The sequence below is a fragment of the Nasonia vitripennis genome, chromosome 5 (genome assembly GCF_009193385.2).
Source record: "Nasonia vitripennis strain AsymCx chromosome 5, Nvit_psr_1.1, whole genome shotgun sequence".
Taxonomy (NCBI): Eukaryota; Metazoa; Arthropoda; class Insecta; order Hymenoptera; family Pteromalidae; genus Nasonia; species Nasonia vitripennis.
In genome coordinates this window covers 2,582,020-2,607,245 of record NC_045761.1, presented here as the reverse complement: position 1 = coordinate 2,607,245, position 25,226 = coordinate 2,582,020, and the positions used below count along the sequence as shown (strand labels likewise).

Sequence of the window (25,226 nt, the reverse complement as noted above, 5' to 3'; positions counted from 1 at the left end):
ATTTTTTTTTATTATAAATTCCACAGCGAGATCGTACGTGAATAACGAGGAAGAGCTGAATCTCGCATTTCCGTATACGCGGAGCGACGGATTATTAAAAAGCTAATTGACACACTGATGCGCTGGTATACACAGCAACTTTTCTGCGGAAAAGAGTAAAATCCGAGCGAAGTAGATTACTTCCACGTCCGCGAGGGCGAACAATTTTTCCATCGTAAGCTCCCCACTATATATATATATATATATATATATATATATATATATATATATATATATATATATAACGTTGAGAGAGAGAAAGCTAATTGTAAGAGTCGCCGATAATACCGATGCCCGCACACACACACGTACACTACATACAAACGGGAGTAATCCAATACACTCCATTACGTCGCGGGGAGAAAGAAAAGCGGCGCTCGTCGGTCCGGCTGTAAATTAAAAGACCATTATCCGAGTTTACGCGACAGCTGTGGAGATGATACGTTACAGCCATACGCTTCGGCTCTCCATTTCAGCGGATAATTAAAACGCGAAATCCGACGAGCTTTTTCCCGGGCTCGCGAGCACGATCGAATTGGCGTAGTCCGGCGCGTTCTATACCGTTTCGTCTATTTATACATCGCGCGCAACTTTTGCACTGTTTTCTTCTTCTTCCTCCTCTCACCCCTTCCTTCGTGGCCGTCCGCGTGCTTTTGTTTCGACGGCGAAGCTCTCAATGAAAACTGCACTCGTATTTTCGAAGTGGTATATTTTGAAATTCGCGCCGAGCTTTCGAAACTTATTACCGGCCGCGAGATAGATTTCGGAGTAAAAAGCGTTCCTAGTATAGTAGAGGGAAAATTCGCGGATATTACACGCGAGAGAAAGCGAGAAGGGCGGCCGGAGCGCGCGAGTTGATTTACGGGCCGCCCGGGAGAGTTGCGCGCGGTAAACGCTTATTGTTTTTAAGTACACATCGGCTATAATAACGTGATGCTCGGCGAGAAAAATCCGAGTACTCGCGTGTATACCCCTTCAATCACACACCCGCCAAACTTTCCTCGCTCGCATATACGCCGATTCATCGCACACGGGCTAACTCGATTCCACGTGAAAATCCTTTCGGCTCTGATGCATCGGTTGCGCTTCGCTCACTACGTCTGCGCATATAGCATTCCTTCTCTCTGCCGTGTCCTATTTTGCTTTATTTCAGCCGAGGTAAACGACCGGGGAGGAAAAATCGCCGCCCGTTTAATCGCCGGAACGCGCGCTTTGATTAGCGCGAGCGACGCGGTCGTCTCTTTCTTCCTCTTTTTTTTTTTTTTTTTTTTTTTTTTTTTGTTTCCGACTGTTTCGTTCTAGGTGTCGCCGGCGCTGCATAGCTTTAATTTCGCGTAATCTTATTACTTTTCCGTCTCTCCCGGAGCTCTTTACGTCTTGTAGACTGAGAGCGGCCGCGTTCGGGTCCGAAATGACGTGGACTTGAATGGCGGATGAAATAAGAGTTGTAAAAGCCCCCAACGACTCCGGCTACTTTTATATTCGCGAGATCCGCCGCTCCTCGCTTCTTTTACGCGCGTGTCCGAGATGTACATGCAGCGCGCTGAAATTCCAACTTTGTTCCTATATCGCGCAGATGCTTCCGAACGGACGTTATACTGTACTGAACAAATTGCAGTCTCGGAGTTGTAAAAACGGGAAACCATTGGATTTCGGAGCGGTTTTCGTTTCGATTAAAATAGATGTAAGATTTTACTAGAAGGCTGTGCATTGATCGCAGCTGTGAAATTATAAATGCATACAACAGACTATATCCGAAGCGCATGCATTATATATATTCGTCGCCTCAACTTAATCCCAACTACATCGAAGTCGAATATATCGCAGCCAGAAAGTTTCAATTATTCCGGACACCTGCGCGTGAAACTCTCGCCAGAGCTTAAATAATTCGCGATAGATTGGTACAGCTCTGCGACGAAGCGCGGGAAATTCGAAAAGCGATTGATCCTCGCGCTATTTTCCTTGTGTATCGGCGGATTTCGAGTATACAGCACACACAGAGAGGCCGTCGATTCAATGGCATCATCGCCTATTGGAGAGAGAGAGAGAGAGAGGGGGGGGGGTCTATTCAGAGCCAAGATCAAAGCGATTCCAGCCAAAGATCAATCGGCTCATTGACTAATTGAAAGCTGCGCCGCACGAGAGAGCTGCGATCCTCGAATGATCATGTCACGCGCGTTTGTTTCAGCTCGAAAACTCGATGATTTTCGCCGGGCCGAAACTTTGCGTACTGCAGTCGAGCTCGTAAATTCGTAGGCCGATATCCCTCGGGAGACAGAGACACGAGGAAAGCGGCTGCCTTTCGCGCGAGCGGGCGAGATTTCGCCTCGACGTCGTTGCATCTAATTACGCGAGCCTGATTTATCGGCTGCGAAGCGGATTTCGCCCGCTGCGCACGTGTGTGTCCGAGTAGCTCTGAAAGGACAGAGGGCTCGCGTGTTATATATACATAGCCGCTGACGCGTAGGTTCTATTATACCCAAAACGCGGTAATCCACACCGGGGCCCCTTTAATTAACTAATTGTCGATGATGCCTCTCTCCGCTGTACATACGCGCGATGATAATTTAGAGAGAGAGGGCCGGACGCGGCTAAATATTTCCGCAGCTTTTATGTTGATTGCCGCGGCGTTGCGGTTCCTGTTTTTCGAGATATCCCTGCGCGCGAGCGCTTGCTTTTTAGAGCTGGATTCTGCGCCTCCTCTGTGTATATTTACGCGAATTTCCCTGTTGATTCCGATGACGGCGTGTTTAATGTCAACGATTAATTATCCGCCGCGCTGAGCTGTGTCCGCTCGAGGGCCGCAGTCGGGGGAGTTTCGAATGTATACTTTCGTTCCGGCAACGCTTGCTTTTTGAGTTGCATATAATTAGAGCGTTACACCGCCCCGTATTTGCATTTCGTTTTATGCTAATTCCCTCCGCGCCGTTATGAGGAGTATAAGTATCCGATGATGAAAAATCCGAAACCGACTATGGCGCCGGGTGTCAATCGCTCGTATACAAGCATCGAGTGCCGTTCCGTGTCTCCTCTCACCCCCCCCCCCCCCCCACGCAGCATCGAGCTAATAGAGCTAAAACCGAACGAGATGCATCTCTCGACTTCTGCTCGCGCGCGTAAAGCCGCAACGCGTCGCTCGACAGCCAAGAGAGAGAGAGAGAGAGAGCAGGGCACTTAACAATCGCCCGAAATAGAGCGACGCGGGGAACTCTCGATCGTTTTGCCGCCGGCTGTACAGATGTGTGACGCTACACACCTGACTCGGCGCGTCGACGTCGTCGTCTGATGCTGCTCCGGACGCGGTTACTTTGGCTTTCGTGCAGTCGAGACGCGCGGAAGTGATACACACGCTCTGAAGTGCTCTCCCGGTATTTTAGTTTTACGCGCCTCTGCAGACGATTGGCCGATCGATGTGTGTATAGCGCGTGGAATTAAGAGAGCCCTCCAAACCGCTTTGTGCGGGGAGCAAAGGAAAACAGTCGAATCTCGGTGAAACATTGATGCGGCAGACTACTGCTCTCTAAGTGGCGCGAGACATCGAGAAACCCATCGCTGAATAGTTAAAGCGAGAAGTAGATCTGCTGCCGCTCTGCTGTGATCGCTGAAAAATTCAACGCGACAGCTCGGGACATAAATTAAAGCTTATATACTTAGTTACGCGCGGTAGAGCGAAACGCTTTTAACTCTCGAGTCTCTGTGTTTACCGCTCGGTTGTACCCTTACAACGTCGACGCGCGCGTTATGCTCTCCCGGAGGAGAATCTCGGATGGTTAAAATTAAGAGTTTTACTGCCGGCTAATAGCGCTTTATGCGACGGTATAAACAAACGATAAATCAGTCGGCACTCAATTAAGACGAACCGCGTGCCCGGCGGCTTTTAACAACGATTTAACGAATCGATCGTCGACGATTTGTCATGCGTACCATTCGATCGCATATCCGCTCGGAGTATTTCAATGGAGCCTTTCTAATCCCTCAAAAGCGCAATCTCCGCTCGGTAAAAAAAGCTAATGGAAGCTTCCGTCGAAAATAAATCCCGGTATAGCATTTTACGATTGTTTCCCGAATCTCCACACTCACGCAGAGCGCCTAATTCGATTAATTACGAGAAAGCTCGAGTATGAATGAATCTCCCGGCGGCATTGAAAGTTGCAGGCCTGCGCGGCGCGCGATTTCCGGGGACTAATGCGAAATTGAGTCCTTTATTATTCGGAACGAGAATATAAGCCGCTCTCTCGGATTATCTCGGAACGACAGTCCTAGAACTCGCGGCGCGGCGGGTCGGAGATTTTTTTTCGTCGCTTTGGACTTTCCGAATGGTGATCGAGTTTTTTACGGCCGCGCGTTAGAGAATAGCGCGACTCTGTGCATCGTTCGAGAGACTTCTGCGGCAAACTCGAGCAAATCAAATTCGCGAGTAGAGAGAGAGAGAGAGAGAGAGAGAGAAGAGCTTAATAACCATCCCTTCGGCTCCTAATCCGCTAATTCAGCTCTAATCCCGAGCGTAGCTGCTATGTACGACAGCGGTATATACCGGCGCAAAAGGCGATCCAGCGCGCACTCGAGTAACTAGATCATCGTATCAAAGCACAGACGGCGGTGGTGCCGCTAATCTCCCCCTAGCGACGACGACAACGAAGAGCCATTACAATCGCTTCGATACATAATGGAGGCGCAGAAGAGAGAGAGAGAGGAAAAACAATCACGATGTCGCGATGCGAGAGTAAAGCCCGGAGCAGATGGGCCTGAGCTACCGCTGTCATACACTATAGGGGGAATACGTGCGCGGCTTTTCCGCGAGAGCGTCTGGTAGAATTATCGACGATCCGCGGAATAATGCGGGTCGCGTACTTTCGGCCTATCGCTGACAATCGACGCGAGGATGATCGAGTGACGCGCTGCAGTTTCCGCGGAAGCATGAAAGCTCAAACACAATGGATATGCATCGCCGCGGGTACGCATACTTTGTTACATTAACATGACAAAAAAAAAGAGCGATTCCTTTTTTCGTTGTTTACGGTGGACGTGTAACGACTGTACATCGCTGCACGGACAGTGAATAAAAAGCGGACAATGGAGAGGATCGAAAAGTGATTTAGCGATTAGCAAACAATTAGGGCGAGCGTAGAGCAGGTGCCCCGATAAGCCTCGGCTATTGTGAGCGCGCACTTCCAAGTCAATCATTGGCTCAAACTAGCGCTCGCGCGCCGCGGCACTATTATAATCCAGTGCAAAGCCATTCAGAAGTCATCCAGCTGGACAAAGCCGTCGTTCGCGCGTCTAAGCCAAATATCATCTACGATATTTACGCTCAGCCATATACCAGCTGTATGTGTACACAAAATTTCCCTATACTAAAGATCATTTCGTACATATAGAGTCGCCCCCCTAAACGCCAAGATATACCCAATAACGCCCTGGCCCATTTTTGCGCCGACGATGAATATTCAATGACCGCGCGTGTGTGTGTGGGGGGGGGGGGGGGAGAAGCGTACACGTTTCCCTGTCCATACGTCGCGGGGGGAAATCTGTTAGCAGCGCGGTATACACGTCGAGGGGAGTGACAGGAGCGATTTTTATTGCCCGACCGGGTCAATCTATTTTTTTCGCTCTCCCGACGCGCTTCTCTCCGCCCATCCTTCTGGCGTACGGACTTATGAATTTTTGGGAATATAACGCATGAATTATTTACACTTCGTGATCGTTAGCCGGGCCTTTGTCCGCGGCGACTACTACTGCGTAATGCTCACTTTTGCGCCCAGAGTGCATCAGGGTCCGTTAATTTTAGTGAAGTATACGATAGCCCGCGATGTGTACACCCCGACCGGGGCCGGATAATTGAAGAGTTTTAGAGCAAGGAAATTTATTCCGTTTAATGAGCGCAGCCCCGCGAGAGCCCCCGGGACTAAGCTCGTTACACTCTTCGTCCTTGGAATAATTAATTCAATCGCGCTGCATCGGAACTGCAGCTTCCAAAGCGATCCTTCATCTCGCTATATCGCGAACACGTATACCTCGCAGAAGAGATAAAAATTTACACGGACGCAGGAGTGTAGGACCGTGAGCGATAAGAAAAATAATGATTTTCTCGAGCGAGAGGAGAGAAAAAAATCGTGTAACACACGCGAGAGATTTTTCTCCCGGAGAATTAATAATGACCAGCGAGTCGAGAGCTAAATATTTATCAGCAGCCCAAGAAAGAGAGAGAGAGAGATGGCATGTTTTATTCACCCGCGTGTGTGTCCTAAACAATGCCCCGACAAGATGCGTATCAAGGAATCGCTCTATCAAGTCCACCTGCTGAAGTACACACCCTAAACGGGAGATTCCTCTCTCTCTCTCTCTCGATTTATTATTACCTCCAACTCTATACTATAGCTCTCCCATATTTTCCACCGCCTTTGTTTTATTTGCAGACGTAGTGCGGGGCGACGCGTGTAGGCAAGCGCCGGTTTTATTCACTGTCTGTATACGTATATATGTGGCCCTTGACGCGGGGGATTTGCATCCCGCGGAATTTCCCATGCTAACCTATTGTAATTAATGCGTTTTCGAGCGAGCTGCGCTGTTTCCGTTGGACGATACACAATTTTTCACGACTCTCTCTCTCTCTCTCTCGCTAGTTGATTGCGTATAATACACTCGCAGCGTAATGTTATTCGAGCGTTCTTTTTTTTTGTCGAATATATAAGAAGGCGATAGTAGAGGAAGACGACGCAAAAATTCCTCATACCCTATTAGGCGGGTTTTTTGCGCCCTCGTCGAGCATCTCGCGCTGCAGCTCCTTGAAAATTCATAAGCGTCTCTCTCTCTCGTGCGAATCCGAGCGCGCAAAACTACCATACATACACGCACACATGCATAATGCACGCTCGCGCATGAATACAAATTCGCATACATCTCGAAGCACTCGAAGCAGCAGCATCGGCGCTTTTCCCTCATAACACCATACTCTGCGCGAGTCTCGCCCGCATCAGAGCCATTACCGCGCGTCTATACGTATATACATCGCTCGGGCAATTGTTTTCCGCTTTCGTCGGGCGTTTTTCCGTCAATTAGCCGCGAGCTGAATCTTTTTGCCCGCGGAGACCCTTTCCCTTCTCCTCTCTCTCTCTCGTCTCTCGCTACTTTATCTCTTTGTCGTCGTAGCGCGCGCGACGCGACAAAGCAGCAGCAGCCCTTCTCTCGCGCAAGGTTTTTAAGATAAAGCTCGGCTGCTGTAAGCACATTTTCACGCGCGAGAGCTCGGGTTTTGCTGTCATTAATAATTGTTTTATCGTTGCGCGGGTTTTTGTTCATTAGGCTATGCTAATTTTTTAGCCCCAAGCTCGCGTGTTACGGATCGTTCTTATTCTATGTGTATTTACGCGCGCTGATGTGTATATAAATATTTGGTTACAAAAGGCGCGCGAGTATCATATATATATACACGGATCCGGAATTTAGAGCCGCGATAAAGAGCTGCAGGGCCATGCCTCAGCGGTCCGAGAAAGAAAGCATTTTATCTAATAATCTGGCAGTTATTCTTCCGCGACTCTCTTTCACCCACCTGTCTCCTGGCCAATGCGTCTTTCTCCAAATTCCCCGGCGAGCCCCGGCTGTGTATATAGCTATATACATAGGACGCTGAGAGCGAAACCCCGAGTAGCGTTCAAAAGACGATCTCTCTCTCTCTCTCTCTCTCTCTCTCTCTCTCGGGCGAATCGGATAATACTCCCGCTGAGGAAGAAGTAGACTGTATATACGTATATATAGCTATACAGGTCGAGGAGACTGAAAAGAAGAGCAGATATATACATCACGGAGAAAGAGAAAAGCCGAGGCTATAATTGTCGCGTTGAGATCGATGCAGACGGACGGATAATAATGATTGATTATATACGCTCTTTTTACATCCGAATATGATGAGGTATATAGCTATACAAAGAGCTAGGTTCCGAATACCTATATAGCCATCCGTTTTTGCGGCAAAGGGAAAGCGCCGCGAAATGAGGGAAAATTTCCCGGGGCTTCTCCGCAGCGCATAGCAAAAACTCGGAGAGTTTTTCCCTAGCCGTAGACGAGAGAGCTGCAGCAGTCGGATTATCCGACGTCGCGGCGACGCCGCAGCCTCTCGAGATCCACGTGACTGATTTTTGCGGCTGATTTTTTTCCCGTCAAAGTGGTGCCTCGATCCTCAAGGAGGAGAGATAGTGCGTGAGCGATAACGCGTCTCGTGTGTAAAAATTAAAAATCGCTCTCGCGCGCACCCATTCGAAATCGCCATAAAAAGTGAGAGGGTCAGAGGCGCCGGCTCGGAAAACTGAACTTTAAAGCAGATTCGCGGGAAGAAATATGCCGACACTTTTCCACGAATTGCATCGCGATCCGCTGAAAAATGAGAGCCGGCGGTGGCGCGAAATTTTTCTCTCTGCAACAGCAGTCGCTCGCGAAAATCGCTTCAATTGCCCCCGATAAATTCCGAATAACGCCGTGAATTACCGCCACGGACTCGGCATACACAGTCGGCATGAAAATTCGCGGAAATTGTGCGTTGTGTGCTTCGACCGATGTATACGCGGGGAACAAAAATCCAAGAAAAACAGGCCACGCGTATAGTCTTGTCGTGCGTCGGAAAACACGAAGCGCATCGATCCCCGGTGCAGCGGAAAATCCGAGAAACAAAATAATCCAGCGACAGAGACGCAGTGTATTATTATCGAGGAGCGACGCTCTCTCGGTTACACGGGGAAAAATGCGTTCCGCTCTCCCTCTCTCCAGCATCGATTACACGGGGCCAATACGACGCTGAAAAATAAGCCGCGAGGCTTTCCCGGATACAGCAAAACTGCCGCGATAATTCAAGCGACGCGAAGCATAAATATCGTCCCTCGGATCGTTTCCAGCAGGACAGCATACGGGCCCTATACTACCGCCTTTGTGCGTCCCGGTCCTTTTTTTCCGCGCCGTGGGTCCGTCTCTCCCTTCTTCTAGCCCATTCAGCTTCTCTCAGCCGATCCCGCGTGTATTTACTCATATTTCTATTGACTTTGCAGCTTCACCCTCTGCTTTGACTTTCCTCCGTGTACACTACACTTCGTACACAAGGCGCGTTTAATTCCAACAATGCCCGGCCCGAAGTGGCTTATGCGTATAATGTTCGCCCGGTCGAGATTTATCGCCGAAGCGGATTCTCGAGAGGGATACACAGCGCCGTGACATTTTTTATCCCACTCGTGATCGTTAATTGCGCGCGAGGCGAAAAATGACGGAGATACGACGGTCTTTGTGGGGATAAACGAAATCGCGATTAATCAGGGCCCACCTAGAGCGCCTGGATCGAGGGGGGATGACGTTTACGCGCGTGAAATTCATTATTCATCGCGCGAGCGCGCTGGAATAATCGGCTATCTAATTTACTCGCGGGTTTATTCAGTAGATTCGATTTTGGAAGTGTCAAAGTGACGCGCTTGGTTTGTTGTTAATACTAGCGCTATAAATACTTGAGAAGAGAGAGGGATAGATAGATTCTCAACCGGGGGTAATCGAGTCGGCGCGCAGCGATTCTTCCAAGTTTAGTATTATAACGTGGGGAAATTATTCAGCAAAAGCGAGACGTATTTCGCGGAGAGAAAAGAGCCGCGAGTGATAAATCCGAGCAGCGAGCAGGCAAAAGGATGCGACAAAATTGCCTTAAGCTTTCAAGAAAAATAGCGTCCATATTGCTCTCTCTCACTCTCTCTCTCTCTCTCTTTCTGCGTTATATGCATCGGTTGTAAAGCCGCCCTCTCGCTCTTCCTCGGCGACGGAAGAGAGGAGCAGTTATGATTCACGGCTTGTCTACGGTTGCCAAACTCTCGAGTATTATAGCCTGAGAGAGAATTCCGCGGAGGGGGCGACGAAAGTAATACGCCGAATTTATGGCGCTTGATTTTTTTTTTTTTTTTGTTCCTTCGGACTCCTTAAGTAATCTTTCGTGTTTCTCGTGCCTGAGCATCGGGGGGTGCGCGCGCATTGTAATGCGGCTTATCAGCTCGATTCCTCGCGGATTATATCGTCGGAGGAAATTTTCGGGAAAGAGACGACGTTATTGGACGATGTGTCAAGGAGCGGAAGCATAAGAAAGACGCATCGCTCGGATGAATTCGTAGCCATTAGCATCCACGAGAGAGAACCCTCCACGCTCACGTATACATACGGAGAAGAACTTTCAAAACGAACGACGTTTATAGGTACAGCGCAGCGTCTGCGAAAGCTCCCGGAGACGCGAGCAATTATCCCTGACAAGCGCAAAAAGATACGAGACGGAGCAGCCCGGTGAAAAGGCCGAAAGCCAATCCATCGCCGAAAAAAAGGGTCCGAGCTCTATGCCGCGCTTTCTTGCGCGACAGCAAAGGAAGTTTCGCCGGAGAATTTTCCTTCGCGACCCCCCACCCCCGCGAGTTTTCTACGATTGAATCGCGTCTAATTCGCCGACCACTGTCTCACTCTCTCTCTCTCTCTCTCTCTAGCAAGGCTTCTTCTTCTTCTTCTTCTCTCTGTCCAAAGTCTAAGGTCGTTTTCGTCCATTCAACTCCCAATTGGATTCGGTAATTGCTGCTAAAATTATCCGACTCTTCGCTTTCTCTCTGTGTGTGTGTGTGCGTATTATAGACAGGAGCTTCTCTCTCTCTCTCTCTCTCGCGCGCGCGCGCGCGCCAACTTTTCTTATTCGGCTTTTTATCCACTTACCCCCACTGCAGCCTGGCTGGAATTGGGATCGAGCTTTGTCTTTCGTTTTCTCGATCTCCGCAGTCCCTTCGGAATAGAACACGGCTGCTACTGCAGCTGTGTGTAGCGTATTTACGTTCCGTCCTTTTGCGCCTCTTTTAATTCCTCTTCTTCGGCTATTCTTCTCTCGCTTTTTCGCCTCCTCATCCGTTCGAGCTACTGCCAGATTTCCTCACGACGCCCATCGCATTTTAATGCGCAGTTTAATAACTCCATCGCAACGGAAACTTTGGCTCCGAAATTAATTTTTCTCCCCGCAACACGCCAATGAAGAAAAATTGGAGCACTTCAGGGAGAGATAGACGCGCGTGGAAAATTGAAAAAAAAAAGAAGTAAGGACGTAAACCCCAGTCGCACAAAGAACACGGCATCACTCTCTCTCTCTCTCTCTCTCTCAACTTTTCTCGTCTCCTCGCAGTAGCTTTCATCGGGGGCCGTGTCCCATCGCGGAGAAAGGAGCTCCCTATTGAAGCATCTCGATGCGCGTCCTCTCCGGCGCTATATCCCAGTCTCTCTCTCTCTCTCTCTCTTTTTTCGTCGCCGGCGTCTTTAATCTCGAGACTGAATTACGCGAGCTTTTCAGCGCGCGATATGAGCGCCGGCCGGGATTTCTCTCTTATCTTCCGCGGGACTGTCAAAAGCTCTCTTCCCTCCGGTCCGGTCAGATAAATTAAAAGATAGACGCGGTCCCAGACGAAAATACGACGACGCGACGATCGCTATTTCCTATACATGTCGCGAATTTCACGCTCGATCGGCGGCCCGATTAATTTCCTTATTCTCCTCGAGATTCGCTACTACTATACCTATACGCGTCCGTCATTTTAATCACGGGGTCGCGGGGAGAACGAGATGAATTGCAGCAGTGCAAAAAACTTCGTACCCAAAAGAGGAAGAAGATAACCCACAAAAATTCCAGTCTCGTAGCCAAGTAGGCCAGCATCACTCAGGAAGGAAGTAGTAAAAAGGGGCGAAAAGCGCTGCCCCCAGTAAAATAGCACACACTCGCCCAGGTGAAAGAGCGCAGTGTATATGTATCGCGAGCGCAGCAGTGGTCACGGGGAGTAAAAAACGCGGCCTGATTATATCCCCCCGAGAGGCAGAGAGGGTGTATCCTAACCCCCGGGAAGTTTTTAAAGCCGCGCGTCGGCCGTGACCTGTTTCCCTAAACGGCCCCGGCCTGCATCGGCTTCCTTGGAGAAACTCGAGAGCCAGCGAAAGCGCCGAGGATTTCCGGGGATATATCCGCTGCGGGACGGAGTTTTCCTTTGTTATTCGCGCGCGACGTTTGATTTCTCCGGGATTCGCGTCTTTAAACTAGTTTTTCACCGACCGAGCCAGGCTTCTTCTTCTTCTTCTTCTTCTTCTTCATTTTAGTTTGGCCATGAATTATTTATCGGGGATGATAGTGTCGTTAGGGAGTTCGGGGGATTAGGCGGCGCCTCACGGGAAAAAGATCAATGGAGGCTTACGCGCGCTAAGATTTTCCCAAGTCTTTTATAAAAAGAAGAGATCGGAATTTCGTCCACGTCTCGCGCGGAACGAGCCATTAAAAAGCGAAATAAAACCGATGCCCGTCTGTTTTTCGAAATTCAGACAACGCGCGTAAAGCCCTCCCTTGGCGGCATTACCATACATCCGCTGCCTTTTCCCTTGCACACGCACCTGAATTTGCATTTCTCATCTTCGCGCGCGCCCGCGAGGAAATCCATAAAGCGGAGAGATCGTTTACGACGGCAATTATTCAGTCGGAGCACATTTATACGTATTATAATACACTTCGGAGCCGTCGATCGCGAAATTATCGCGACGCGTTAATGGCCTATCGGTTTGACGTTCTTTAATACACAGAGGCGCGAGCGAGAGGAGAGGATCGACTGAAAACGGGGTGGGGGGGGGGGGGAGAGAGAGAGAGAGACGACAGCTGTGAGAGAATCGCGTGCTGTACTCGAACTAATGAGGGGAGAGGCACTCGAAGCTCTCGCTCGCGCGCCGCTGAGAGCTGCTCTAAATTTTGATCTCGCTGCACTCGAGCGAAGAAGCTGCATCGCTATTTTTTCCTTCCCCATAAGTGCACAATAGAGCGCGAATTGTTTACCTTCGATTTCGCATTAAAGAATCGCTATACAGCTATCTCGTTTGTTTTCGCAAGAGGTACATCTGGGCCGGGTGTAATTAGAAGCCGCGGCGTCGTAAATTAAATTCAAAGTTCGCGCCGTACCTCATGCCCCGGGGCCGGTAAATTGTTATCAGTGCAAACAAAATCTACGTTTCATCTCGGCTCCATTGCTATTTCACCAAGCGCGCAAGCGAGCATCGGACGATAAATATTTGCCCTCGCGACGATCTGGAATCTTTCTCGCCGGCAATTCCGTATGGACAAGCTGTAAAGTTGGGAATGTGACGGAGATTCGAATCGTTCGTTAAAACTCCCGTATCAAACAATAAACGAAAGCTCAAGCGCTACTACAGTTTAATATACGAATATTCCCTCGAGTTTTCAACTTCTCTGCCGGCTCGCGACGTCGAAAGTTTTAATGATCGCGAGAGAAGACAAACCGGACATAAAATTGAATAAACCGAGAGTTCGATTGCGGGGGAGGGGGAGGAAAAAATATCTCTGGCTTCGATCGGATTCTCACGCTTCAAAGGAGTCGACTTCTTTCTCTCTCTCTCTCTCTCTCTCTCTCTCTCTCTCTCTCTCTCTCCGGCGGCGATCTGTGTACGTATACATGCGAGCGAAATTCTTCATGCGTGTACACAACAGACGTCAATCAGGCCTGTGCACCGCACAGTTTACGCCCCGTCACGCGCGTAAAATCAAAACACGCGGGTAAAATCGCAGAAAAACAGCAAAATAAGCGCACTTTAATAATAATTAAAAAGTACCCGCTGAACAACGCGCGCATCTTTTAATCATCTAAAATCCCCAGGCGGGTCCCCTCAAACTCGTATAAAGACGACATACCGCGGAAGCGAGAAAAAAGAAAGCAGCGGCGCACAAAAGCTCGCGGAACAACAATCCCCAAAGCATATTACACACTCCGAAATACCGCGCGCGACTCCCGCGTCTTCTTCTCGACCGCACAAAATAAAAAAGAAGAAAGCAGAAGAAGCAGCTTCCGCGTTTCCGAGGGATAAACGTGCGCGCGGAAAAGCCCTCGACAGAGAATAGCAGCGCAAGCTCACCCCCCGAGGAGTACAGGGACGTTGCACGTAAGTACCGACTGCAGCGCAGCCGCGGCAAGAGTCGCTCGGTTAATTACGCGAAAGAGTCTGCTGAACGTGTACCGCGACTGTATACAGCTTATACCCGCTTCTAACGCTCGCGTGTGCGTGTGTGTATGCGTTTGTGTTGCAGGTGTTATCTGGCCAGGTGATAAGCACCCTCCGCGACGTACAGTCCTCGTCAGCCTTCTCTCCCTCTTTCTGTGCAGCAGCGACGCGTGTCTCGTGCCTGGTGTATAGCCCCGGGCGAGCGCGAGAAATATGAGAGAGACGTGAGAGAAGAGGCAACTGGACTGCGCGAGCTTCGGGCTCGTTTGGAATAACAAAGATGAGATGGCTTGGCCGATGCTACAGCTGCTGGCCAAGGAGCTTCCTCGTCCTCGCGCTGCTGCTGCTCGGCCTCCTCGACCTCGCTAATCTCGCCGAGGCCTTCGTCGAGACCAAAGGTGAGTGTGATTCTATTTAACGCAGCTGTCTTATTAAGTTGACGAGTGAAAATCTCTCCGCTGAGGAATCCAGTTACGCGGAGCAGCCTCCCCTGTCTCTCAGTTTCGCGGCGCACTGTATCCCCCTCATTCCGTCTTCCAGTGTACACACAGCGGATCGGGTAACGAGAAGCTCGCGCGCACGTTTTCGTGTCCTTGCATGCAGCTTGTCTGATTAATTATTTCGAGTGGGCTAGAGCCAGCGGCGCCTATTTTCCTTCGCCCGCGCGCAGATCCATGAATATTCATGCGTTGCCCGGCGTATATATACGCACCGCTCGCGGATAGTTATACCCGTGGAGAGTAGACGTACAGAGGACAGTTCCGTTGTTGGCCGACGACTGATCATTTTCCCCGCGACCGCGAGCGAGCTGACTCATAAACGCGCCGAGGGAGAGTCGCTTTTAATTTTCCGCGCAAACTTGTCCCGCGGACGGGCGAGTTTTATTGGCGCGCGCTGCTCCAGTTCGCGCTCGAGAGAGCTTGTTGCTTTTGCTCGTGTGGATTAGGGCGAATTTTTATCCGGGTTATAATCGTTCTCGCGACGCACACACGGAATTGTTTAAGCGGACAATGTTAATTCGTCTCTAATTAAGACGCCGAATATGGAGGCGAAATCAGTTGGGCTCTCTCGATGCAAATGTTTTCAACGCTGTCAAAGAGAGTTTTTAACGCAGCAGAGACGCGTCGTCTACGCGATATCGGTCGAATTTTACAAAGGGAATCTATCTTTCCCTCTGTCTCTGCGCGCGACGTTTGACATCAGAATTGCAGATTCGAGGAATACAAGTTTCTTTGATCTGCCGCAGCATCAGGCGACGGAAGCTGCCGCCCGAGAATTATTTAGGAAATATTTGCTCTCGCGACGTCGAGGCGTTTTGTGTATTTATTTTTTACGCGCCTTAATTAAACTGCGACAAAGCCATCGGGAGCTGCGAGATTTAATTAAACGAGTGTTGTGCGCGCGCTTTGAAAATTCGAAAATCTTCATTGTGCTTGGCTCGCGGCGGGGCCCGAGCTTGATTAACCATCGTGCGGATCTAAAAAAGTGACCCGCGCTAATTTATTCGAATACACGATGAGCTCGATCGTTATACGAATCCCGGGCTCGTCGCGCGCTCGAATCAGTCGTCGAACGCGAAGTAATTAAGATAAGTGGATTTCGGCCGCTGAAAAGTAATTAGCCGCGATCTCGCTAAATTCGGTTAAATCAGTGATTCGAGATGACTCATACAACGTTAAATTCAACTCTCGATGTACCAGCTGCGTATTAAAAACTTTTGTGAATTTTAAAAAACGCGCGCGATCGGGGATTCAGATAGCGCTTGGAATCGCTGAAAAATTCAACGAGATTTAATGCAAATTGAAAAATTCAATCACGCTAGTGGTCGGTGTGGAGACTAAAATGAAAATTGTCGAAAAAAAAATTGACCACTTAGCAGAGCGTGGTTTCGATCCACGGACCTCTGGGTTATGGGCCCAGCACGCTTCCACTGCGCCACTCTGCTCTTGTCGAAGGCCGACGTTAGAGTCGCACTAGAATCGGGCGATACACGGTACTGTCTCGGTCTGACGCAATTTTCGGGCTAGACGATCGTCGACAATTTTCTAATCGCGTTACGTAAGGGGATGGAGCTTATCTTCGGTTCCGATAGTGGAATCTTTCAATTACGCGCTGATATGATAATTTTGTTTCACTTATCTACAATCAAGATGCGGGAAGGCGTTTCAACAACTGTGAGTTCAACAACTCGGAATTTAATTTTTAGAAAGTATTCATTATTATGCTAATCAGCCAACCGGTCGGTAAGGCAGGCCCCTTCACATTCCCACGCATTGAATAGGCTACAACCGGCAGCAAAAAGAATCCTTGAAATCCCTCGCACGCAGATGATAAACGCCGACGATAATCACAATCTTAATATACACCTCCGTCAGGATTTCCATTCTTAATTCAGTCGTTCTCTCTCGCGCGTGCGCGGCGGGAAAAAGTCCGATTTAAAATTGCGCGCATTAACATTTGAAAGTCGCGCCGCGCGAAACGCACACAGCGAGTATATATAATTAGCCTCGCAACGCGCGCGACAGTCTGATTGCTTTTCAATACGAAGCTGCAGCAGCTCACCTTTGATGCATGCGTCGGTATACGCGCGGAATGGGCCTTTCTCGCGGCGGCGTGAAATTTATCGCGCTCGGAGGCGAAAAAAATTGAGCTTCTTTTTGGACAGTTTGAATGGGACGTGATTGGTGAGCTCCTGGGCAGTGAATGGAGAGTTTTGATAATTTTCAATGCAGCTGCGTGACTACGTGAAATATTATCAATTTCTAGGTTCCACTAGCTGGCGGTAGTGAGAGATACTCGCGGATATGCAGATAAAGAGTCGCGCGGTATTATACGAGTTCGGAAGCGAATAGCGGGTCATTACATAAAGAATCCTTTAAGGAGGCCGTGAAACTGTACGGTTCCCTCGCTTTTATCGACGTTCGTAAATTTGATTTTTATAGCTACGCTAATAACAGACGAGTGACAAAGTGCGCAGTTTTTATAAAGCTGAAGAATAACTTTCCGCGTATATACACGCGAGAGGCACTAAAAATACCTCGACAATTTCATACAGCAGCTACGTACGCGTCATTGCGCCAGATAAAAAAAAAACATAGCGCGGCAAAAGAACAAAGTCATATGGCCGCCGCTACATTGTTCGGAAACAAAAGATCCGCGGAAATTACAGCTGGTTCTCCTCTCCTAGCGCTGATTAACCGCGAAAAAGAAAAATAGGCGCGCGAGACTCGAGACTGCTGCTCAGCACAAAAGAGCTCGGCGCGTTGTACGCGCGGGAAAATCCGAATGTTGATCGTCCTAATAAGCGGGCCGCGAGAAGCAATTTCCATAATTCAGTAGGCAGTGCGCGCATGTGAGAGGGGAAAAGGAGGTGGAGAAGGGGAATATAGTTAGCGGCGTTTGTAAGTGCCTGGCGCAGCGCCTGCTCTAACGAGTAATAATTAGCCGGCGAATTGGACGCGAGATAATTGTAAATTAGACCTAGCTCCACGGGTCGTTATGTATTATTGCTGTACCGGGGGTGAGGCACTTTTCCAGCGCCCTTGAATACCCGTGGATTATCTTCGGGATAATCGGTGGCGAGAAAACGTTTTAAGGAGATCGTTCGCGCGAGGAGGCTTCCTCTTTTTTTTCCTCAGAGTAGCCGAAAAGGGGTATCTTGTTAATGGTGATAAACGCGACGTTCAATGAAAAAAAATCTTAAAAACTCCAGGCAGTTGCTCTGCTAAGGGACGAAACATCGGCTCGTATACGACCCTGAAAATCGCGAATTTCTGGGGTTCGCTTATGGGGTCTACTCGATGCCTTGGCACGTTTTCTCGTTGATCTAACCTACATAGGCTTAAAGATGACGGAAAAACACGCAAAATGAGGTATGCTAGAACTTTGGGCAGTTACTGCTAAGGGCCGAAGCACCGGCGTTAAATCCATCCTTCGAATCACGCCTGATCTCGAATGAAGATCGGCTGTCCGAGCCCGGCTATTACGACACTCGATGCCGGGACGTCATCATGCAAAGGCGACTTTCTATGCGTACCCTATACTTAGCGCCTACTGCGACTTTTGTTCCCCTTGCTTCTTTTTTCCCTACGCGCGTATGTCCCGCCCGGTATTCCGGACCGAGCAGTCCGCTGCAGGGCGTTAAGGCCTTTTTAATAACTCAAGAGAAAAGCTAATAGGACGCAAAGATTTTTCGTCACGAAAATTGAGTAATAACGAGAGCTCGACGAGTCAAACAGCCGTAGAAAATTTCCCAAGCATGGTAGCACATATACCTGCACTCGCGGGCAAACACGAAAAACGCACCGAGGACAAAAGCGCGCGTTATTTAATTAACAGAGCAAACACTCGGCCGACTTTCTCCCGCGCGCGAGGACGTTCCCAAGAACGCGGAGTCGTGAAAAAAAAAACACGAGCCGAGGAAAAACTTGGAAAAAAAAAGGGCAGCCGATGATTGCCCGTCAATATAACCACGGAGGGCCATCTGGTCTGGAGAGCTGTTATCGAGAGAGAGAGAGAGAGAGAGAGAGAGAGAGAGAGAGAGAGAGAGAGAGAGAGAGAGAGAAGTGTGTTGGCGTCGACACTTCACGCGCGCGCGGTGCGTATCTGGTCAGGATCATCGAGGGAAAGTCGGCGGAATTTTCGAAATAAATTTCAAGAAAGCTCTCTCCTTTCAACCTTTTTTTCTTTTGCTTCACTCCCGCTGTTTTACGACACGACTGCAGCACGCACGCGGTAATCCCTGAAATTCGTTTCCCCCGAAAATGAGATAGATAGAGAGAGAGAGAGGGAGGAAGCCCGAATGGAAAGCAGACGTTGTAAGAGGGCCGGCCGCGCGCTCTATACATATGCGCGGAAAATGGAGATTCATGCGACGACGGGTTCACGTGTGGTCGTGATGCCATCTCTCTCTCTCTCTCTTGTTTTCATATACGTTAAATATGCGATGAGAAATTCCAGTGACGATGTTTTTAGTCGGTCGACCTGCACCGGAGATGTTTCATTAAAGGGCTCTCGCAATTAACTTATCAATCACGTTAATTAAATTCGCCGCGAGTATATTTCAGGATATCGAGCTTTTCTGTGACGTGTACGTTGTACAGCCGGCGAAATAATCCATCATAGCGCTGCAGTGAGAGAGAGAGAGAGAGAGAGAGAGAGAGAGAGAGAGAGAGAAAGAACGAATTCGTTGGTCGAGTAAAACGAATCCCAACACTCGTTACTCGCGTGCGATTAAACCGATAGCGAGCGCAATAAACACTCGAAATCCCCCAGACAGCGAGTAGCGCAGAGAGAAGACAGCAGCACTAGAAACAACAACAGCGAGGCGCGCGCTCGGGGGTTATTTATTCTCGGAAATAATTTCCAGCCGACTCGGCCATAAGTTTGGCAAACGCAGTTACGAGTTTTGAGGCTCCCCAGCCGAGAGTCCGGCCGCGGAAAGCCGTCGCGTACTTTCCGGGGGCCCCGTTTTGTCAACTCCCTTTTATCGAGGTTTGTTTCGGCCGGCCTTTGTTCTTCCGCGCGGCTCTCGCTCCTCTCTTTCTGCGTGTACCACCTGCTCCGCGCGATACGCACACGCCTATCCGAGAGAGAAACTCTAGCCGGGAGAAGGAGAGAGCCGAGGCCTCTAATCCAGACGTACTTTCGCGCTAATTGTATATCTTGCAAATTAGATATAAAGCTATATGCACGACAATGGCATAACGGATTGTTGAGCGACTGGTCTTTGCAGGGGAGGTTCGCAAGATTTTTATCGACTGTCGCCGGGGGTATCATTGTGATTATCGAGGGTATATAATTGGCCTTATCCAGTTACGCTCCTTTTTTCTACGGCTTTTTGAATTCGGTGCGACTCCGTCGAGAGATGCGCGTGTTCAGCATCTCAAGAAATGTTCCAACGCGTTATAAAGTCACGGTTTACGATAGAGGCGTTCGCTTTTTTAAACAGCCCTTTATTGCGAGATTCACGAGCACGCGTGATTCTCCCGCTATAGCGAAATATTCATACAGCCAGGTAAACACCCAGTGGAAACGACTGGGGGGCCAACGTTTAAATCATTCTAAATATCTCACTCTGGCGCGGCAGCTAGCACGTGCTCTCGCGAAACGCGAATTATGTAAATACTCGATTAAACGAATGACGCGCGTTCAAAATCGCGCGTAATTAAATGAGTAATTAAATCCTTGATGAACAGGCTTTGATGTTGCCCAGTAGGTAAAAGCTGAATTTTCGGTACAAAGGCTGCGTCGCGAGCCTATTGCAAAATTCACGCTTCAGCGGGGCACATTTTCGCAACGTAATCGTCGAAAAATACGCGAAGCTCCGAAAAGTCCCGAGTTAAACTTGGTAGATGGTTCAGACTGTATAACAACGCGTCTACGAGTAACTCCTATCGGCCTCATCAGACTCTCCGTAAGCTATCGCCGCGACTCTCGCTTTCGCGCTGCAGACGCGCGCGCATAATCAAGTTGTTGTTCAATCTACTTGGAAAATTGTTTAAAGCCGGTTAACGCCGTCTTCCCCGAACTATATACGCGACCTTCCCTGCGCCGTGCGATCAAGGACGTCATTTGCGCTTAGTCGCCGACGGGACGCGATAAAGCTCGCCGTGTGTTGTGCTCCGCTCTCTACGCGGACAATCCAATTAACGCGCGTCATCCGCGCACTGCATTATGCATCCAACGAGAGAGAGAGAGAGAGATAAGGGAATTAGGCGCGACGATTTTTTTGTCGCGCGTATACAGGCTTTTTGGGAGAGAGGCGCGGGGGCGGGGAGAAGACGGGCGGCATCACTTTGTCGGAAACGAGGTTAACGGTTGCCCGGCTACGAGAGCGATTTTCTCCTCTCGCTCTGTAAAACGCGCGCGCGCGGAAAAATCGGCGCGAGATTTTAAACGCCCGCGGCGCGCAAGGGAGGCAGGATTTCCGGGGCCAGCTGCCGATGCTGCGCTGTTGCGTCGACGGATTGTTTTATCGGATTTCGTAATGAAATTGACGCTCGAATAATGTAACGCTCAGTCAGAGCGCCAAGTGAATATAAATTATCGGAATGCGTTATTATTTAACAATCATGCGCGCGCTTATGCAGCTGCCGTATGGGAGAGAGGATTAAAAATACACGCGCGGATGAAACGCTCTCGCTGAACTTTATTGGAGCCGAACCGCAGAGGAAAAAACCGGCCGCAATTCCCATTCGAAAGACTGATGCAGCGGCTGGTGCAGTCTCCCATCGGAGTATAGCCGACGCGCACGCGTCAGTCCGAAAGAGGAGGGGCGGGAAATGGAACGCGATTCTTTCGGCAAAAAAGCACTGTGCACACAGAGAGATAGAGCGAGTGAAAGAAAGAAAGAAAGAGCCCGCGCGGTGGTGTTGTCGCGAAATTTAATCAACGAGCGCGGCATGTTCGATTTTCGAAATTGAAGCGCGACGCGCGGTGTGTAACTTGCGGGGCTCCATTCCGAGGATACTTGAGCGAGAGAGCCCGGGGTAAACAGTGTGAGAGAGAGAGAGAGAGCGCAATGATAATAATTTTCATTAAATCAAGCGTTTCGAAACCGCGAAACGGCTGCTACTGCTCTGGCCCACCCCCGAACACTGCATAACTCGTCCTTTGTGTGTGTCTTGCGCTGTCCCCAGGAATTTCGCAATACGCTGCGGGCGACGAATATTTCGCAGCGTCGCCTCGACAGTGTATTGTGTGTAATGAAGTTTCGAGAGAGCGAGCGAAAGGCCTCTGCGCCAGAGCTGAGTTGTCGCGAGTTTTCGAGAGAGAGAGAGAGAGAGAGAGAGAGCTATCGTTTTAGCTAATTACGCTGCATCATTGATATGCCGACTCTCGTCGACCTCATCGTCTCCAATTGACGGTCTCCGCTCGAAAATCTAAGAAAACTTCTATCGCATTGACAGACTGTCGACGCTTATGGTTTATAATTACAGGATCGCAGCGAGAGGGATCGGAAAAACTTCAATAATCACGCGGCTCTCGAACGTATCAGTAACTTAAAAAAAAACCACACGCGTGCATACGCATCTCCGTCGAGTGTGACGTGCGCACTCGTGTCGAATCGTCAAACCCGTGGACATAGATCGAGTGCGGCATATCCCGCGTCTTCTTCGCTCCGCAAATTCGATATTATGCCTCTAAACGCTACCGCAGAAAGAGAGAGAGAGAGAGAGAGAGAGAGAGAGAGAGAGAGAGAGATCTCTGTCCGCTCGCCTGTTCTCTCGTATCCATTAGCCGGTGTACGGAAGCGGCCGACAGCGCTTCAATCAAATTGGCCGCATCGATGCCAATTAATTAGTCAGCCGGCCGCTCTTCGCGTCGACTCTTGTATACGCCGCCGCCACGGTGATGCTATATATCTGTCGGCTCTCTCTCTCTCTCTCACTCTGTGTTTGGTTATTCGGAGAGGAAGGAGGGAAGAGACTGCGAGCTCTTTATTGACCAGCGGCGCCGGTTGGTGTACTGTACTGCCAATCATCTCCGAGTGAGACGTTTTTCTTTGACTGGAGAAGGAGCTTTCATAAGGGGCTGTTATCGGTGGAATCAACCGCAAAGGAATGCAGATTCGAAATTTTATTCGCTTTCTTACGCCCACTTCTTTTCATTTGAGTTCTCGAGAATCCTCGATGTGTATATTTCGCGGATTATCAGGGAAGAGAAAGTGGTCTCGTTAGATTTTCAAAAGAAGGATATAACTTTGAGGAATTTCCTTCTCAAACCCTTATCAGCTGTAGAGCGAAATTCACCCGCGCTGTTCTACTAGTAGCGGACTAGCAGCTCGCATGTTTTACGACGAGATTATAATATAGAGGCGCCTCCCCCAGTACTTTTTAGAGCGAGGTTTAGCTCAAAAATCTCTCGTGTTTTCCTAGCGAATAAAAGCCGGCAAAACATCCGTATAAGACACGCGATATTGGATATCGAACCAATTAGAGAGATAGAGCGAGTGCGGGGCAAAAGAAGCAAAGCGCGAAAGACGCGTAGAGAGAGCGAGAGAGAGAGAGAGAGAGAGAGAGAGACCGTTCGACGTGTTTTTTAATGGCCGACGGGGTATAGCACAAAGGAGCAGAGGATATAACGAGAACGTCTGCGCGGAATCGGATTACCATCAGACGGCGGCGATCGGAAGCGGTTAAATGGAGGGAGATATAGAAACAAAACGAGAGAGAAAGCTCGGAAAATCTACGGCTGTGTGCGTTCCGCCGTGGGATGTACAAAAGGGAAAGATACCGAGGAAGATGCGCGAGCGAGTATAATTGATTGGTTTCATTAGAAACGCGTGCGTGTGTGAAATTTCGTTGGGATTTCAATTCGCTACATTTTTCTCGGTAACAAAAAATCAACGCTTTTAGTTTATTAACAATTTCTCGTTCGTTATAAGCAATCAGCGCGACCGGCAGAGAACACGCTATTGTAGAAAATGGTAAATCACTATAATTTTCCCTCGTCTATACGCGTAATAATCGGGCCGATCAGCGAAAGTATAGGCGCAGGAGGGAGCTCTCGCATGAGTGCCCTCGTTACAATGGCTATATAATACACAGTTTTACGCACTGGCGGCCGGAGCGTCTTTTTGATAAAAATTAAATCGAGTATGAATGATGGATTCGAGGCTATCTTTGATTCTTCGGCGCACACCAACCGACAAAGAGTCTCGCTTTTGTGCGCGGGCATTATATCGATCGCCATAGTAGGCAATTTCTCATCTGGCTTAACGAGCTCTCGCGTATACGGACACTCTCGCTTTCTTCCGGCGTCATAATCGAGTCGCTTCTCTCGCCCAAGCGTTTTCCTCTAATTTACTTAGCCCCGAGAGCGAAAGTGCTTCGAAAGCTCTCGCGTTGTTATACGCGCGACATTGATTAATAAGCGAATCGGACAATTTTAACTAAAACGAAGGAAAAAAGCCACGATGCCGAGTGAATTACACACGCGTTAAGGAAGATAAAAACAGAGGGGGGTACAAGGTAGAAAGAACTTGTTAAGCGTCGGCAGCGGCGCGCAATCGGCCGGATTAAAAATTAAGCAAGCCCTCATCTGGCGCGCAGCTTTAATTCCATAAAAAATCCGGCAACTCAGCGCTCCCGACGGGACAGACAGACGAGTTCTCCTCTGCTTCTTATAATTAAACGCCCGCGAAATCCGGCCTTTCTTCGCGCGTGTCGGCGCGATAAGCGACTGCGGGGCGAAACGCGTCCCTCGGCGCTTGAAAAAAATAGAGGAAACGCGAGGGTGGAAGTAGGCATTGTATCGGGTAAATTTCGCGTGGTGCTTTGCTCGAGTGAAATTTTCATCGAAATAATACGGCTTCTTCTTCTTTGTTTTTTTTTTTTAACGACTTTGCACATAATTAGTTGAAATTACACTGGCTAGTGCTAAAACGAACGACCTCTCGGAAACTGCAAATATATAAGCTTCAGGAAACCGCGGCGCTCGCACCGTAAAACCGAGTCCGGATAAAACTCTCCGGGATAAGCAATAACCCCTTTCCCTTCATTACACCTCCAGCTCTCCCCGTCTCAGCGCATAGCCTCTTGGAAAGCTGCAGCAAGGGCTTAACCGTTCGCCTCGTTACGCGCCGTTTTTTCTCGCTTTTCCGAATAGCTTTTCCCCTTCTGTGTATACCTACACAGCCAAAGACACAGAGAGCTGCGGCTCGGAGACACATAATCGTCGCGGACACGCGAGCCCTTAAGCGACGATACGACGCGCGAAGGCGAGGGCGTTTACGAGACCGCGCGCGCGGCGCTTGCTAATCGGTGAAAGTCGCCCCGGATTAGCACCCCTTGGCTATCCTTCTTCGCCATTTAAGTTCGTTTTTTTTTCCCGCTCTCACGCTTTCTATATACTTAAGCCAGAGGAGAGGGGGGTATGGGAAATCGCTTCGGCTTCGATTACGCACACGGCTTTATACGAGCTGCGGCATTTCATTAGCTTGATTATTTTCATTTCTCTCCCTCTCTCTCTCTCTCTCTCTTCCGCGTTTTAAATTCTGGACAGAAATAACGCGTAATATATTCCGTTTTTAAATATAATAACAGCGCTGAAACGAAACATGTATAACAAATTGAAAATACCTCGCTCGCTCGGCAGTCCTCTTTGTTTCCAGCCCCATCAACGCGCCGGGAATATCCGCGCGACGTAATTCAGCCAAA

General features: G+C 49.2%; 1 protein-coding gene and 1 non-coding gene across 2 annotated transcripts in view; one reads left to right on the top strand and one right to left on the bottom strand.

The window, feature by feature from the left end:
• Positions 1-25,226, top strand: part of LOC100680281 — a 37,684-nt gene that overhangs the window by 4,558 nt on the left and 7,900 nt on the right. The window contains exon 2 of the mRNA XM_003425282.4: positions 14,150-14,462. Coding sequence (XP_003425330.1) covers positions 14,345-14,462 — 118 coding nt within the window. The 5' untranslated portion in view covers positions 14,150-14,344. The remainder of the gene's footprint in view (positions 1-14,149; positions 14,463-25,226) is intronic.
• Positions 15,938-16,009, bottom strand: TRNAM-CAU. The gene has a single exon. It is a non-coding gene; the product is annotated as a tRNA-Met (tRNA).